The 19372-nt window shown below is 40.1% G+C and overlaps 1 protein-coding gene across 1 annotated transcript; it reads left to right on the top strand.

Annotated features, from left to right (window-relative positions):
- The first annotated feature begins 3621 nt into the window (after positions 1 to 3621).
- On the top strand, positions 3622 to 14982 carry LOC106565055 (proteasome inhibitor PI31 subunit). The gene is given in 9 exon segments (XM_045692115.2): positions 3622 to 3627; positions 3711 to 3778; positions 3780 to 3855; positions 6631 to 6713; positions 11299 to 11352; positions 11548 to 11558; positions 11898 to 11958; positions 11960 to 12037; positions 14732 to 14982. Coding segments are annotated over 9 exon segments (489 nt in total). The 3' UTR covers positions 14784 to 14982.
- The last annotated feature ends 4390 nt before the right edge of the window (positions 14983 to 19372 follow it).

Consider the following 19372-nt stretch of genomic DNA (forward strand, 5'->3'; position numbering starts at 1 on the left):
GTGTGCAATAATAGTGTTTAACATGATTTTTTAAAGACTCTGGAGTGGCGCAGCGGTCTAAGGCACTGCATCTCAGTGCTAGAGGTGTCACTACAGACCCTGGTTTGATCCCGGGCTGTATCACAATCGGCAGCGATCGGCAATTGGCTCAGTGTTGTCTGGGTTTGGCTGGGTTAGGCCGTCATTGTAAATAAGAATTTGTTCTTAACTGACTTGCCTAATTAAATCTCTGTACTCCACACATAGAGTACAATTATCTGTAAGGTCCCTTAGTTGAGCAGTGAATTTCAAACACAGAATCAACCATCAAAGACCAGGGATATTTTCCAATGCCTTGCAAAAAAGGGTACCTATTGGTAATGGGTAAAAATATAAATTTTTTGCAGACACTTTTATCCAGAATGACTTACAGGAGGAGCAATTAGGGTTAAATTCCTTGCTCAAGGGTACATATTTTTCTTCCCCTAGTCGACTCAGGGATTCGAAACAACAACCTTTCGGTTACTGGCCCAAAGCTCTTAACCGCTGGGCAACCTGCTGCCCCACTGAAATGAAACAAAAACATATTTTTACAAAAAGCAGACATTGAATATCCCTAGAGAGCATGGTGAAGTTATTAATTACACTTTTAAAGGTGTAGCAATACACCCAGTCACTACAAAGATACAGGCGTCCTTCCTTACTCAGTTGCCGGAGAGGAAGGAAACCACTCAGGGATTACAACATGAGGCCAATGGTGACTTTAAAACAGTTACAGAGTTTAATGGATGTGATAAGAGTAAACTGAGGATGGATCAACAACATTGTAATTACTCCACAATACTAACCTAACTGACGGAGTGAAAATAAAAATATTCCAAAACATGCAAGAAGGCACTATAGTAAAGCTACAAGAATTTTTTTTTTAGGGTAAAAAGAAACGGAATAGAGCTACGCACAGGCAAAATCCTAGAGGAAATCGGCTATGCGTAGGCAATTTTAAGTCAGATACAAATTTGATTCCTGGCCATGCGACTTGTGTCTGAACAGTCTAATCTGATTTATTTGCCCTCAAGTGGTTTTTAGACTGTTATTTGTCATATCTTGTTGCTTGCTAGCTTCTCTGTTGACAGTTTGACAAGAATATTTATATAAATGAATTAGCAACAATGTTGGCGCAATCTGCAGCCCCAGGCCTCACCCTAAATGACACACAGATTGAGTGCCTGTTGTATGCTGACGACTTAGTTTTGTTGTCACCCACAGAACAAGGATTACAAACTATCCCTTGTAGAGCAGGACTGTCAACGTTGTGCACTAACAGTAAGCGTTTTTTATTTAATCATGATCTTTCAGAAGAAAGACAGATCCCAGGGAAACCGGTACCAGTTTACCTACAGTGGAACTACACTTAAGCACAGTACCAGCTATAATTACCTCGGCCTAGAGATAAGCTCATCAGCGAGTTTCAGGTTGCTACAAAGTCACTGAGTGAAAAAAAAATAAAAAATTGCTATCAAATCCAAATTCAGCAATGCAAATATCCCAGTGAAGATTTGGTTAAAAATGTTGTATTCCATTCTGACCCCAATACTACTGTATGGTAGCATATCTGATCCTAACCAGCAAATGGAAAAATGGCCCTATTAAGTAATTACAATTAGAATGAATCAAAAGTAGTTTAGGTGTCCACCGAAATACTTCAAACAATGCCTGCATGGCAGAACTGGGACTTTTCCCTCTACAGACTAAAATGCAGAAAATATAATTTAAATTCTGGCAGTGTTTAAATCAAGCAGACCAGAGCTCTATTAAATACAAAGCCCTTCTGAGTAACCATTTCTCCTAAGAGGATGATCCCCTAGGTCAGCTTGCTCTGCAGCTCACTGGCAACATCGGAATTAAAGACCAACCAAAAGACAGTTTCATTCCTAAAACCAAAAACAAACAAATTGATTCCAAATTGAAAATCAACTACACTGAAAATTAGGGATGCCCCAATATGCCATTTTTGTCCGATACCGATATCCAATATTTTCTTTGCCATAAACACCGATACCGGTTGCATTTTAAGCATTCTAGTACAGTTAAATAGTTGAAACACACACACTGACCAAAAAGTTATTTTGTTGGCATTTATGTATGTCCCCATTACCAGTAAAACATAATCAAAACCTATTTCTTTCACTTACTTGCTGTGCTGTTTCATTGTTCATTTGTTCAGCCACTAGCGGTTCTGGGGGGGGGGCAGTGCCCCTGTGACAACAATTTTGGACCCCCTTGTGGCCCCCCTAAATGTTGAGTATGAAATCATTTTTACAAAACAAATTTTTGCTATCGTTCTTTTTTTACATCCGTTATTAGACAGTGGCAACACGGAACATGGTCTTTTGCCTGCTAATGCCTGCAATGCAGTGAAGAAAACGATATGACAACAATAACGTCTAATGTAACTGGCCCCTCTAACAGTACAACTGGCCCCAGCTTGGCCCCCCCAGTTGAAATGGACTAGAACCGCCACTGTGTTCAGCCTCAACCAGGATTTCAACATACATGTCAAGCAGTGAAGTTTCAGTCTGTCTGTGGCTTCCCTTCCTCGGTGCGCACTGTCACTGTGTCCGTTTCCATCTTGTCCAGCTGTGTCTGTAACATTTCACGTAAACCCGGTTTCTTGTCTGGGTCTTGTCATTATACCTACTTAGCGGTTTTTGCATTAAGCATGGTGGCGACACAGTAGAGGCTCAGAGAGAATGCCACCGAATCGCTTGTTCACAGCCTCTAGTAGGGTACTGTGTTGCACGTGTAGCTCTATATTTTTTGTGGCGTCATTATGTCATCTACCTACGTTAAATAGGTATGCATGTCAGCTTTGACATCGGTTTTGCACATCGGCATTAAACTAGACATTGGGCCGATGCCAATATTGGCATTTTAAGCTAATATCCGCCGATTCCGATATTCTTACCGATATATCGTGCATCCTTACTGAAAATGTGAGAAAATAAATTGCAAAATATACCTGATTTGTTATCTGTCCCTAAATCAAAAATGTAGATTGGCAGAATATCCTAGCCTCCACGATGTAAAAGGAAGAAAAACCCACTTGAATAACAGACTGAGTGACCATAGTCTGGAAATTGTATGAGGAAGACACCTTAAATCTTGGCTGCCAAGAGATCAGAGACTATGTAGCCTAGGTATTGTGATTTACAGGAGGTAAAACTCATACAAAATGAGGTGCACAAGTTGGTGTGTGTGTGTGACCCACTAATGACACCTGCATGCACACCTACATTCCATAGATGATCGCATTGTACGTATTCAATGTTGTTACACATACACTGCATGATATCATTATACCTATATGTATCTTTTTTGTTTACTTACCAAAGCTTTTAGGTTATGACATTATTACTATTTTATTTAGTAGATGTTTGTTTATTCTAACTCTAATCACCATGACTATTATTTGTTTTTTTACACATCGCTTTAGCAACAATGGCCTTGTCATTCATGCTAATAAAGCTAATCTGAGTGTGGGTACATTCTTTTAGCCTCATCCCTCAGTTTACACCAAACCAAGTGGCGGGGCTGGCGTTGGGCTGAAACACAAACTCAGGATTATAGCTTTAAAGAGTTATTATGAGAGTGTGAAGTTATGCCACATGAAGTTTGACGATACATACCTGTTAGAACATACAATTATCTATGCATTTTGACATTTTATTTAGCCTAGGAGTGGTGACAAGAAGTCAGAGTTGCTTCCTACAGGGTGGAACGGAAGTAAGGAATTGTACACCCAAGTCAAATGATGACAACTCTAATTTCTTGGTCAAAGCCATCACTGTGGATTCCACCTTGATCTTCAACTTAATGGTAACTATATACAGTACCAGTCAAAAGTTTGGACACCTACTCATTCAAGGGTTTTTCTTCATTTTTACTATTTTCTACATTGTAGAGTAATAGTGAATACATCAAAACTATGAAATAACAGATATTGAATCATGTAGTAACCAAAAAAGTGTTAAACAAATCAAACTATATTTTATATTTGAGATTCTTCAAAGTAGCCACCCTTTGCCTTGATGACAGCTTTGCACACTCTTGGCATTCTCTCAACCAGCTTCATGAGGTGGTCACCTGGAATGTTTTTCCAACAGTCTTGAAGGTGTTCCCACATATGTGAGCATAGGCCTTGGTGATATGGCCAAAATATAATATCATGGTATTTTTCAAATTTTTGACAGTATTTTACGTTTTTGATTAATAAAAGTTCTAAAATTGCTTTATGAGTAGTGCGTGACCCTAGGGTGGTAACACATATATTCTAAATGATTTCAATTGGTCTGTCTCCATTCGGATTGTTTTATACTGTTCAATTCAACTTCAACCAAAAATAATTTCCTGCATTTCCATCAATTTCTGCATTTCCTGCACTCGTTTGAGATCATTTCCACACTGTGCCTTTTTTTTTACCAAATGTTGCAATTGCAATTTAGATCAAAACACTTGGGTGAACTTTTGGAATCATGGAAATATAATGTTTATTAGAATTCTATATTTAGAATATAAATAACTTTCAATACTTTGAACACAGTGTTTTTTGACATGACAATGAATGAAAATGCCATGGATGAGTTATTGTGACAGGGTAGGAACCAAAGTGATGTTCAGTGTTTCCTAGGGGACCCTATAATCTTTGGCAACATGAAATCTTTATTCATATAGCCAACCTATTCATGCTTTGCCTATTCATCTTTGATTTAGAAGATACTGTTGCACAAACAACATGTTGATTTAAGCCTCCACCAGTACTGGTATCAGGTTGTAGCTACGTTCTCTGACTCAGTACTTTTATTAGCTAGTTAGCTAGCTAGCTAACACGAGTTAACTTGCTAAGAAAATACAAACTAGCTGTTTGCAGATGGAAGAAACACAAACTAATAATGTAATTATAGAACGCTTGTGGGCTTATATTAAGAAAGATCAAAGTGGAAACAACATCGTTGTCAACATTGTTACATGTGCTGCATTGACCATGCAGACTGAACGAAAGTGTCTCATGGTCGAGCAACAACAAATGCGCTCCTTGAGTGACGGGGTGGGACTAGGTCTATGTGGAAAGCGGCATGGAGAGGGAGCGAGCAGAGAGGGACAACTCAAGTAGCGGAGTAAACTATAAAAATGTATGTTACACACGGCGTATCACATTTAACAAACCAAACATTAAAATACCGGTATAGAAAGTAAAGTAAAAACTCAAACCGGTCAGTGCATAAATACCGGTATATAGTAAAATACGGTATACCGCCCAGCCATATGTGAGCAGACCATCTCAATATGGTTGAGGTCGGGTGATTGTGGAGGCCAGGTCATCTGATGCAGCACTCCATCACTCTCCGTATTGGTCAAATAGCCCTTACACAGCCTGGAGGTGTGTTTTGTGTCATTTCCTGTTGAAAAACAAATGGTAGTCCCACTAAGCGCAAACAAAATGGGATTGCGTATCGCTGCAGAATGCTCTGGGAGCCATGCTGGTTAAGTGTGAATTGAATTCTAAACAAATCACTGACAGTGTCACCAGCAAAGCACCATCACACCTCCTCCATGCTTCACGGTGGGAACCACACATCCGTTCACCTACTCTGCGTCTCACAATGACCCGGCGGTTGGAACCAAAAATCTCAAATTTGGACTCATCAGACCAAAGGACAGATTTCCACCGGTCTAATGTCCATTGCTCGTGTTTCTTGGCCCAAGCAAGTCTCTTCTTATTATTGGTGTCCTTTAGTAGTGGTTTCTTTGCAGCAATTTGACCATGAAGGCCTGATTCACGCAGTCTCCTCTGAACAGTTGATGTTGAAATGTGTCTGTTACTTGAACTCTGTGAAGCATTTATTTGGGCTGCAATCTGAGATGCAGTTAATTGCCCATTTCTGAGGCTGCTGCAGAGGGTAAGTTCATTAGAGTTACCAGAGGTAACTCTGGGACTTCCTTTCCTATGGCGGTCCTCACGAGAGCCAGTTTCATCATAGAGCTTGATGGTTTTTGAGAGTTCAAAGTTCTTGAAATGTTCTGTATTGACTGACCTTCATGTCTTAAAGTAATGATGGACTGTCATTTCTGTTTGCTTATTTGAGCTGTTTTTACCATATTATGGACTTGGTCTTTTACCAAACAGGGCTATCTTCTGTATTCCACCCCTACCTTGTCACAACACAACTGATTGTCTCAAACGCATTAATTCCACAAAATAACTTCTTAACAAGGCCCACTTGTTAATTGAAATGTATTCCAAGTGACTACCTTATGAAGCTGGTTGAGAGAATGCCAAGAGTGTGCAAAGCTGTCATCAAGGCAAAGGGTGGCTATTTTGAAGACTCTCAAATATATATATTTTTATTTGGTTACCACTTTTGTGGTAACTACATGACTCCATATGTGTTATTTCATAGTTTTGATGTCTTCACTATTATTCTACAATGTAGAAAATAGTCAAAATAAAGAAAAACTCTTGAATAAGTAAATGTGTTCAAACTTTTAGCTGGTACTGTAGCTATTCAAAATGATTTTTTTCAACTCAAATTTAAATGGTTATTTCTCTGAAATGTAGTAAGACATATGTGTGGTTATTTTCTATTATGTCAGGACTCGACCACTGAACAAGTGTCAGACCTGACAGTGAATGTCAGTGGTTATGTGGATGCAGAGCATTTGCAAGCATTTGAAAGGTTGGTCAATGTGTAGTATTTGTTTCTGATCTATTGACCTGGCAGTGTATGATTGGGAGTTTGTGTACTCTTATCTCTGATTTGGATCAGGCACTTAAATGTTTTACCTCTCTGTTTAACTATGTTGCAGATAAGCCTTCCCCATATAACAGATTAAAGGTAAAGGACAGATCTAACACAGTCCTTCAGACATTTGAGAAATAGATGTCTTACTCTTGTTAGAAAAGTGAAGTCAACATACTGTACTTCTTGAATTGTCTATCTGAGAGTGGTGGAAATCCAGCTTAATTCTGGAAAGTGCTAAAATCTTTGCCCCAGCAGGTTATCACAGCATCTGGTCACATAACAAACACAAATGACATTTGTGGTGCTTTTAATAACCATTTTGCCTCAGCTGATCATCAATTGGAAATAATGGTTTATTCACTTCTAAACACATAGCAGAGAATGATGCACTCACTCTTTTTTTTCTTAATTTGAACCCTTTTATGTCAATGATTTACACTATATAAACAAAAGTATGTGGACACCCTTTCCAATTAGTGGATTCTGCTATTTTAGCCACACCCGTTGCTGACTGGTGTATAAAATCGAGCTTACAGCCATGCAATCTCCATAGACAAATATTGACAGTAGAATGAATGGCCTTACTGATGATCTCAGTGACTTCAACGTGGCACCGTCATAGGATGCCACCTTTTCAACAAGTCTGTTCGTCATATTTCTGCCTTGCTAGAGCTGCCCCGGTCAACTGTAAGTGCTGTTATTGGGAAGTGAAAATGTCTAGGAGCAACAACGTCTCAGCTGCGAAGTGGTAGGCCACACAAGCTCACAGAACGGGACCGCTGAGTACTGAAGCGTGTAGCGCGTAAAAATCGTCTGTCCTCGGTTGCAAACACTTTTATTTACCAAGCCATTTTGGGTTTACTACCATTTTATTTGGGCATTTTTATTGTTCAGAAATGTGGTGGGTACTCTCTTTGTTCGCAGGACTTTATGCTGATAACTGTTCCAAATGTCCAAACTGAATTTGGTAAAAGGGCTTTTATGTACTCTGCGCTATCGGCATGGGACGCCTTACAAAATACGATTGGTGTTTTTAAATCGTTGATTTTGAGGCTGATTCCTTGACCTGTCAATGTTTTTAATTTGATGTTTAATGATTTTGTTATAGTCTTGTAGTTGTTCATGTTGTCTGTAATTGTGTGATGACTTGGCCCCACCTATCTTGGCCAGGACTCTCTTGAAAAACAAGAGCTTCTACTTTTAAAAATCCACCTTTCCAGAAACAAGTCTCTCACCGTTGCCGCTTGCTATAGACCACCTTCTGCCCAAAGCTGTGCCCTGGACACCATATGTGAATTGATTGCCCCCCATCTATCTTCAGAGCTTGTGCTGTTAGGTGACCTAAACTGGGACATGCTTAATACCCCGGCCATCCTACAATCTAAGCTTGATGCCCTCAATCTCACACAAATTATTAATATACCTACCAGGTACAACACCATATCCGTAAACACGGGCAAACTCATAGATATCATCCTAACCAACATGCCCTCCAAATACACCTCTGCTGTCTTCAACCAGGATCTCAGTCATCACTGCCTCATTGCCTGCGTCCGTAATGGGTCTGCGGTCAAACGACCACCCCTCATCACTGTTAAACGCTCCCTAAAACACTTCAGCAAGCAGGCCTTTCAAATCGACCTGGCCCGGGTATCCTGGAAGGATATTGACCTCATTCTGTCAGTAGAGGATGCCTGGTTATTCTTTAAAAGTGCTTTCCTCACCATCTTAAATAAGCATGCCCCATTCAAAAAATGTTGAACCAGGAACAGATATAGCCCTTGGTTCACTCCAGACCTGACTGCCCTTGACCAGCACAAAAATATCCTGTGGCGTACTGCATTAGCATCGAATAGCCCCCGTGATATGCAACTTTTCAGGGAAGTTAGGAACCAATATACACAGGCAGTTAGGAAAGCAAAGGCTAGCTTTTTCAAAACAGAAATTTGCATCCTGTAACACAAACTCCAAAAAGTTTTGGGACACTGTAAAGTATATGGAGAATAATTTTTGTGTATTCATGTGTATATTGATGTGTATGTTTGATTCAAGGCTCATCTGTAAAAGAGACCATGGTCTCCGCATGACTCCCTGTCAAAAGAAAGGTAAAATAAATTTTTTAAATATCTTGTATTGGAGGGCATCATCTCAGCTCATATCCATCTTAGCCAACATTTACAGCATGGGTTTTTTGCCTCGGCTTCACGCCGGAGAGAAAGTGAAATGGATACAGAGACTAAGAATAGACAGGGTATTTGGAGTATTCTCAGTGTCCCGCACTGCAGACATATGGGGGCAGGGCATAGTGTGCGGTGCAGGAGAGAAAGAAGAAGAGGAAATGGCACCGGTCTAAAGATGGAGCCTGCCACTTGGCGTCCACCTCCTCCTTTTCTCTCTCTCACTCCCTCCCTCCTCTCTCCTCACTTTGCTTCCTCTGACCCTATCAGATTTGTCTCGTGATGTCAGCAATTTATCGACCTTGGTGTTGTCATGCCCTTGTCCACAAGGGAGAGGGAGCAGAATGATACAGCAGATTTACATTCTGTCTGTGTGAAGTATACAATGGTTAGGAAAGGGCAAAGGGACACATTTTTTCACAAAATGCTCTGACATGCTGAGGAAATCAGTCAATAGAAATAAATTAATTAGGCCTAATCTATGGATTTCACATAACTGGCAGGGTCGCAGCCATGGATTGGCCTGGGAGGGCATAGGCCCACTCACTGGGGAGCCAGGCCCAGCCAATCGGGATGAGTTTTTCCCCACAAAAGGGCTTTATTAGGCAGAAATACTCAACACCCCCGCCTCAGACGATCCCACAGGTGAAGAAGCCGGATCTGGAGATCCTGGGGTGGCGTGGTTACACGTGGTCTGTGGTTGTTCTCTAAAACGTTGGAGATGACTTATGTAGAGAAATTAACATTAAATTCTCTGGCAACAGCTCTGGTGGACATTTCTGCAGTCAGCATGCCAATTGCAATCTGTGGCATTGTGTTGTGTGACGAAACTGCACATTTCCGTGGCCTTTTATTGTCCCCAGCACAAGGTACACCTGTATAATGATCCTGCTGTTTAGTCTGCTTCTTGATATGCCACACCTGTCAGGTGGATGGATTATCTTGGCAAAGGAAAAATGCTCAGTAACGGATGTAAACAAATTCGTGCTCAAAATTTGAGAGAAATACGTTTTTTGTGTGCAATAAGATTTATTAATTATTTTTCTGCTCATGAAACATGGGACCAACACTTTACATGTTGTGTTTATATTTTTGTTCAGTATAAATTACCAGAAGCTATTCTAATACCCAATCCTATGCATAGGGTAATATTAGGGTACTCAATTAATTAGTACACAATGAATACATACACTGAGTATACCAAACATTAGGAACACCTGAGTTGCACCCAACACCATTCTTCATACAGACGGGAAACTGTTGAGCGTGAAAAACCCATTTATCAGGTATGAAGGTAAGACCCAGATGCAGACCACATCGAATAAACAATAGTTTAATGATCCAACAGGGGCAGGGAATAGACAGGTCAAGCCAGGCAGGGGTCAGACAATTAGAGGTGAGGCAATGGTACCATACGGCCGGCAGGCTCAGGGTAAGCGGAGGTCAAAATCAAACGGGGGGGCTAAGGTACAGGTCGGTAGGCAGGCTCGGAGTCAGGACAGGTGGGCTCGGAGTCAGGACAGGCAAGCGTTAAAACTAGGAGGGCGAGAAAAGAGAGACTGGGAAAAAGCAGGAGCTGAGAAACAAAATGCTAGTTGACTTGACAAACAAGACGAACTGGCAACAGACAGAGGACACAGTATAAATTCACGGGATAATGGGGAAGATGGGTGACACCTGGAGGGGGGTGGAGACAATCACAAGGACAGGTGAAACAGATCAGGGTGTGACACCATTAGCGTTCTTGCAGTTCTTGACATAAACCGGTGCGCCTGGCACCTACTACCATACCCTGTTCAAAGGCACTTAAATCTTTTGTCTTGCACATTCACCCTCTGAATGGCACATATACACAATCCATGTCTCAATTGTCTCAAGGCTTAAAAATCATCCTTTAACCTGTCTCCTCCCCTTCATCTACACTGATTGAAGTGGATTTAACAAGTGACATCAATAACGGATCATAGACTGATGAGGTGAAAGCTATGTCATGGAAAGAGCATTTGATCTTAATATTTTGTATACTCAGTGTCTTCTGAAAGAAGTTTATGCTGAGTTTATATATACAGTGTTGATACTGTATTCACTCACCTGCACAAAACATTTTTCAGTAAATGCCCCTGTGGGCGAACAACGTCACACAACGTTGAATGTACATTTGATATGGTATTTTTGTCAACAGACGTGAATTGATTATACATCCAACAACAACCAATCAACCACTGTATCAACTGTGAGACTTATTTGACATCTGACAATACCTTGCAAAACTAAACTATGTGCAGTCTCTAATTTTCTCCCAGCCTGTCTGATTGTGTGCATGTGTATTGGGTATTTTTCAGGCCAGACCCCATGGCTCCATTCGCTGCAGGAGAAGCCAATCTGGATCTCTTTGGGTGAGTTTCCCTACTGCACTCAGCAAGGATAGAACAACAGACATGTGGCAGGCCATTCAAAATTGAAGATCAATGAAGATCAGGCCTAAGTATTATGAAAGGGATTACTCTATCTGAACCACTAACACTGCAAATAGCACAACATGATCATTATTCATCCTAATTCAAAAGACCAATGCCAGTTGGTCTCCCGAGTGGCACAGCGGTTTTAGGCATTGCATCACAGTGCTGAGGTGCCATTACAACCTGGGTTTGACCGGCAGTGCACAATTGGCCCAGCACAGTCTGGGTTAGGGGAGGGTTTGGCCAGCGGAGCTTTCCATCGTGCTCTAGCGACTCCTTATGGCAGGTCGGGTGCCTGCAAGCTGTTTCCTCCGACACATTGGTACGGCTGACTTCTGAGTTAAGCGAGCAGTGTGTTAGAAGCAGCGCGGCTTGGTAGGTCATGTTTTGGAGGATGCATGTCTCGACCTTCAACTCTCCCGAGCCCATTGGGGAGTCGCAGTGATGAGGCAACGTCAACTGGATATCACGAAAATGGGGTAAAATAATGATCGTGGACCCTTTGAGAGCTGGTTATCCCCGCTCAGGGTTCGACCCCTCTCGTGGGCGTCCTGCCCCAGGGAGCTGTGCCACCTGGGGCCCACTTTGACCCCTTTGGGCCCGTTGGAAGACACAGACCAGGGTAGAAGTTATGTTTCTATTGAGAATTTTAATTTAGGTATTAATAACGTCCACCAATTATAAGGCATTCATAAGTAGTTTGCTTACCATTTGTGAATCATTATTCCTAAATTAGTAAATTTTAGTAAGCTATAAATAGATAATTATTAAAAGCAATTGCCTTTAAAATGTTGTAAATATTATATCTACAGTGCATTCGGAAAGTATTCAGACCCCTCATCAATCTACCTACACACAATACTCATAATGACAAAGCAAAAACAGGTTTTTAGGGAAATGTATAAATACAAAAAATGTATATCACATTTACATAAGTGTTCATACCCATTAATCAGTACTTTGTTGAAGCACCTTGGCAGCCTTGAGTCTTCTTGGGTATGATCAGTAAAAGTTGGCAAAAATATAAACAGTAAAGTTCTGTACTTTACTGTTTATATTTTTGCCAACTTTTACTTTTACTTCACAACATTCCTAAAGAAAATAATGTACTTTTTACTCCATACAGTTTCCCTGACAGCCAAAAGTACTCGTTACATTTTGACAGGAAAATGATCCAATTCACACACTTACTCTACCGTTCAAAAGTTTGGGGTCACTTAGAAATGTCCTTGTTTTTGAAAGAAAAGTTCATTTTTTTGGGCCATTAAAATAACATCAAATTGATCCAAAATACACTGTAGACATTGGATCATTTTCCTGTCGTAAATGATTATTGTAGCTGGAAACGGCAGACTTTTTAATGGAATATCTACATAGGCGTACAGAGGCCCATTATCAGCAACCATTACTCCTGTGTTCCAATGGCACGTTGCTAATCCAAGTTTATAATTTTAAAGGCTAATTGATCATTAGAAAACCCTTTTGCAATTATGTTAGCACAGCTGAAAACTGTTGTTCTGATTAAAGAAGCAATAAAACTGGTCTTCTTTAGACTACTTGAGTATCTTGAGCATCAGCATTTGTGGGTTCGATTACAGGCTCAAAATGGCCAGAAACAAAGAACTTTCTTCTGAAACTCGTCAGTCTATTCCTGTTCTGAGAAATGAAGGCTATTCCATGTGAGAAATTGCCAAGAAACTGAAGATCTCATACAACGCTGTGTACTACTCCCTTCACAGAACAGTGCAAACTGGCTGTAACCAGAATAGAAAGAGGAGTAGGAGGCCCCGGTGCACAACTGAGCAATAGGACAAGTACATTAGAGTGTCTAGTTTGAGAAACAGACGCCTGACAAGTCCTCAACTGGCAGCTTCATTAAATTGTACCCGCAAAACACCAGCCTCAACGTCAACAGTGAAGAGGCGACTCCGGGATGCTGGCCTCCTAGGCAATTCAATCAATTCAATTTACCACAGGCGGTCTTCAAGTTGTAGAAACATCTCAACTATGATCAATGGAAACAAGATGCACCTGAGCTTAATTTCGAGTCTAACAGCAAAGGGTCTGAATACTTATGTAAAGAATATATTTCTGTTTTCTATATTTAATACAGCTGCCAACATTTCTAAAAACCTCTTTTCGCTTTGTCATTATGGGGTATTGTGTGTAGATTGCTGAGGAACTGTTTGTGTTTAATCCATTTTAGAATAAGGCTGTAACATAACAAAATGTGGAAAAATTAAAGGGGTCTGAATGCTTTCCGAAGGCAGTGTATTTATAGCGTACTAGCTAAGATTTACAAATGTAGGACTAATGATTAAGAAATGGTGAACAAACTATTTATAAATGCCTTATAAATGATTTATTACTGGACGTTATTATAAAGCGTTACCTCGCTTTTATTATGGAATTTATTTGAAATGGATAAGTGCACAATAATTACAATTTCAGTGTTTAAATCCATGTAAATGTGTCTGACATGGGCCTCCCGAGTGGTGCAGTGGTCTAAGGTTTTGGCCGGCCGGGATGTCCTTGTCCCATCGCGCACTAGCGACTCCTGTGGCGGGCCGGGCGCAGTGCACGCTGACACGGTCGCCAGGTGTACGGTGTTTCCTCCGACACATTGGTGCAGCTGGCTTCCGGGTTAAATGGGCATTGTATCAAGAAGCTACGCGGCTTGGTCGGGTTGTGTTTCGGGGGACGCACGGCTCTCGACCTTCGCCTCTCCTGAGTCCGTACGGGAGTTGCAGCGATAAGACAAGACTATAACTATCAATTAGATACCACGAAATTGGGGAGAAAAAAGGGGTAAAAAAAGAAATAATAATTATTCACAACTGTAATGGCTTCCAAAGGTGCCTCTACAAAGCATTAACTCTGGGGTGTGAAAACATACAGGTATGCAATAAAGACATCATCTTTGTTACTTTTTTTTTATTTAGACAATTTTCTATAGTTTTCTTTCACTTTGAAAATGTGGAGCAGGTTGTGTAGATCTGTCGGAAAAATATATATTTTTAGATGTATTTTAAGGAAGACAAATATGAAGACTGTGCAAGGGGTGTGTAGACTAATGCTAGGCACTGTAGGTATTTGCGATACAATACGTCACTCACTTCTATGTAACTGAAGCTAAGGTCAGCCAGTCTTTCTTGAATCATATCTGAGATAGGCCTATATCATCATTTAAGAGTTAATAAATAGCTGGCATGGTGGGCCCTAACAGAAATTGGCCACCAGATTTGTGTCTTGAATCTGGCTTTTGTGGAAGAGTACTATTTATGAGTGTATTAATTATGTATTATGATCTTTCCAGGCCAGACCCAGATCATGTGCCGCCGCCAGGCTATGATGACATGTTCATGTAGAAGAGAAGGCAATTCCTGCTTCGCTCCACACACTTCTTGGACCACTTCCTGTCTGCGCAATGCAAGAAGAATACACACTTAATAAAACTGACGGACTCATTTGTTGTGTGAGGAATAAAGTTACATTGCACTCCCTTTTTGTAACGAGTGTTGTGTGTGGAGGACCAAGACGCAACAGGGAAGTGTATACTCAGCTTCTCTTTTTAATATATAAGAAGGAGAAACAAAATAAACACGTATACAATTAACAGAAACGACACTAACAGTTCTGTCAGGTGACAAGCACAAAACAGAATACAACTACCCAAAATCCAAACACACCCCTAATTATAGGACCTTCAATCAGAGGCAACGATAGACAGCTGCCTCCAACTGAAGGCCCCAACACCAATTAGTTAAACATAGAAATACAAACGACTAGACTGAACATAGAAATAAACTAACATAGAACAATAACCAAAACCCTGGACTAATAAATCAAATACCCCTCTACCTGGACACATACACAAAACCACCCTGAACAAACATAAAACAAATACCCCCTGCCACGTCCTGACCAAACTAAACACTAACAAATAACACCTTTACAGGTCAGAACGTGACACTTTTTGGGGGACATACCTAGAGGTAATTTAATTGTACACAATTTGGGAGTTCCTAGAGTACAAATCTGTCGGAAATGTTCAAGCAGCTAACATTTGTTTTGATTTTCAAATGCTGCTTTCAAATGCTGGCTTTTGCCACTCACCTCCCCAAAAATGTAATGTGAAAATACCTGTCAATTAATTTTTTCCAGACAAAGTTGTTCATATACACACCTGCAGCAATAGAAATGAATGATTGATTGATAAACATTATTATGCCTGCTACCCAACTTAAAATAATATGCTTTTATTAAAAGGTCATAAGATGCTTTTTAGACGTTTTACATTTTTCAGATTTGACTGGTTTATAACTACTGCAAAATGTTGTAATCAAATATTTATTACATTCCAGTTTGTGATATTACTATTTAATTATTGTCAAATCCTTCATTTGAACAAGCAACAGTGTGCCCAGAAAATCTTGCCCTCCATAGCTGAACATAACAAGAGCACATGTAATCTGAGTGAATATAAAAATAAACGCTCCCGGAATAATGGAATTTGAATGGATAATCGATGGCATAATTCCCATAAATGTATCTTAAAAATATATTTGGGATACACGAATACATTTTTATCATTTCTTCTAGATTTCTGCAAGATGAAATAAGATAAGAACTGAAAAGATTGCCTTATGAATCATGATAGATCATACACAGTGCTTATATTTTCATAGCGAAATCTAATTAATCAGTCTGTGGTTGAGTGATAATCTAGCTAGCTGATGCTCTGCCTGTGTTCTGATAATAACCTGTGATCTAAAAGCCTGTCTTCTGTCTGATAGCCTGTGCTCAGTGCTGTGCTCCTTTGTACTGGAGTTTACACTCATTGTCATTCTGAGTGTGTGCAGTTCTCTGTTTCTCGTTCTCCACCGCTACTGTCAGTGGAAACAAGAGTGCAACTTCAGTGCTCTCCTTTCACAGTCTACACTCTCACTGTCATATCGCTGTCTTGTCAGTGAATCTCTCACTTTACCTCTCTCTTAAATGTATAATAATATTGCCAAGGAAGATGGTGCAATTCCTTCAAACCAACCATCAACAACATTTTCATTTTCACACTTTTTGTCTACTGAAGAAATCTTGCAAATGATGTAAAAATGTGTTTGATGATTTCACATGTAGATTCATCACGTCAACCAAAGAAGTCTTAAACAAATCAAAATATATTTTATATTTGAGATTCTTCAAAGTAGCCTCAAAGTAGCCACCCTTTGCCTTGATGACAGCATGGCACACTCTTGGCATTCTCTCAAACAGCTTCATGAAGTAGTCACCTGGAATGCATTTCAATTAACAGTTGTGCCTTGTTAAAAGTTCAATGGTGAGATTTCTTTCCTTCTTAATGCGTTTGAGCCAATCAGTTGTGTTGTGACAAGGTATGGCGGGTATACAGAAGATAGCCCTATTTGGTAAAAGACCAAGTCCATATTATGTCAAAAACAGCTCAAATAAGCAAAGATAAACGACAGACCATCATTACTTTAAGACATGAAGGTCAGTCAATCCGGAAAATTACAAGAACATTGAAAGTTTCTTCAAGTGCAGTCTCAAAAACCATCAAGCACTATGATGAAACCGGCTCTCATGAGGACCGCCACAGGAAAGGAAGACCCAGTGTTACCTCTGCTGCAGAGGTATCATTTGTTTTTCCAACAGGACAATGACCCAACACACCTCCAGGCTGTGTAAGGGCTATTTGATCAAGAAGGAGAGTGATGGGAGTGCAGCATTAGATCACCTGGCCTCCACAATCACCCGACCTCAAACCCAATTGAGATGTTTTGGGATGAGTTGGACCGCAGAGTGAAGGAAAAGCAGCCAACAAGTGCTCAGCATATGTGGGAACTCCTTCAAGACTGTTGGAAATGTCCAGGTGAAGCTGGTTGAGAGAATGCCAAGAGTGTGCAAAGCTGTCATCAAGGCAAAGGGTGGCTACTTTGAAGCATCTCAAATATAAAATATATTTTGATTTCACACTTATTTGGTTACTACATGATTCCATGTTATTTCATAGTTTTCATGTCTACACTATTATTCTACAATGTAGAAAATAGTCAAAATAAAGAAAAACTCTTGAATAAGTTGGTGTGTCCAAACTTTTGACTGGTACTATATATGGTGTCACTGTTCAGCCACTGCATTCCAATTTAGGCTCTTATCAATGACATTTTCAACCCCTATACAGGATGACAGGGGCTGTGAGTGGAAAGGTCTACCCAAGACAACACTTTCTTTTTTGGAAAAAAGAGAACCATGTCGCCTAATTTTCACTGTACAACATACTTGAAAATAATCGAACTTAATCTGATAGTTCTTTGAGCAGATTCAGATTGCCAGTGAAAGATACTGTACCACTGTATTTTTTCCCAGTCAATATATTTTATAGTGAAGTCAAGCCTTATTTAAAGAATATAGATGTAGGATCTTAATGTCACGTCCTGACCAGTAAAAGGGGTTATTTGTTATTGTAGTTTGGTCAGGGCGTGGCAGGGGGTGTTTGTTTTGTGTGGTTCAGGTTTTTTGGTTTATGTTCTACATTTTCTATTTCTATGTGTTTATCTAGTTTTTCTATTTCTATGTTGGGGTTTTGGTAGGACCTCCAATTAGAGGCAACTGGTTGTCGTTACCTCTAATTGGAGGCCATATTTAGTTGGGGTTTGTTTCACTTGTGTTTTGTGGGTGGTTGTTTCCTGTATAGTCTGTGCACCTTACGGGACTGCTTTCGCCGGTTGTTTTGTTTAAGTGGTTTTTCCTTCATAATAAAGAAGATGGTCAATATACCCGCTGCACTTTGGTCCACTCCTTATGACGAATGTTACACTTAATTTGATCACTTTTGTTGATGAGAATTTTTCTGGACAGCAGGAAATGCAAACTTGTAGTGTATTTGAGATTTAAAAAGTCTTCTAGAGTTAGTAATTTCCACTAAGACATTTCTGGCTTGATTTGCCCAAACGAAAAATGGATGAACCGCCACAAACATGTCCATTAATTATAATCCACATAATAATTCACGTTTCCTGTTGCTGCAGGATTATTTTCCTGCTGTAGCAAACTGGTTCAAATTAAGATCCTACATCTGTAATGGTATTCATGATGTAAGCAGATATGAATGCTCTTCGGCTGGAACCTAATATAGGATGATGAGCTATTCCTAATTCTAGTACACTAAGGGCTAGATTCTATCAGATCTGCGCTAGCGACATCCGCATAGCGGTTGTTTTGGCGGTGGCGGAACTGCATTAGAGCTGTCAAATCCACAAGCGGCTTCGTGTTACCCTGTCACGGACACTGCCATTGGATGAAACGAAACCACACCCAACTTTATATCTGACAAATCCCATAAAGCCGCTTTAGAAGTTCAGGCAGCCGTGTTACAAGTTCCAACATTCGAATGAGTGATGTTCTATTGTCTACACCTCAAAGTATTCATACCCTTGACTTTTTACACATTTTGTTGTGTTACAAAGTGGGATTATGATGGATTTAATTGTCATTTTTTTGTCAACAATCTACACAAAATAGTCTAATGTCAGTGGAAGAAAAATACATTAAAAAAAAAAAACTTACAGCTGTGAGTTAGAGCTTTCCAAACCTAGATTGTACAACATTTGCCCTTTATTCTTTTCATAATTCTTCAAACTCTCATATTGGATGTTGATAATTTGTAGACAACCCTTTTCAGGTCTTGCCATAGATTTTCAAGCAGATTTAAGTAAAAACTGTAACTCGGCCACTCAGGAACATTCACTGTCTTCTTGGTAAGCAACTCCAGTACAGATTTGGCCTTGTGTTTTAGGTTATTGCCCTGCTGAAACAGTGGCGGCTGCTGAGGGGAGGACGGCTCATAATAATGGCTGGAACGGAGGGTATGGAATGGCATCAAACCATGTGTTTGTCTTTGATTCCATTCCACTGATTCCGCTCCAGCCGTTACCATGAA

This window comes from Salmo salar, chromosome 12 (assembly GCF_965601325.2).
Source record: "Salmo salar chromosome 12, fSalSal1, whole genome shotgun sequence".
Classification (NCBI taxonomy): Eukaryota; Metazoa; Chordata; class Actinopteri; order Salmoniformes; family Salmonidae; genus Salmo; species Salmo salar.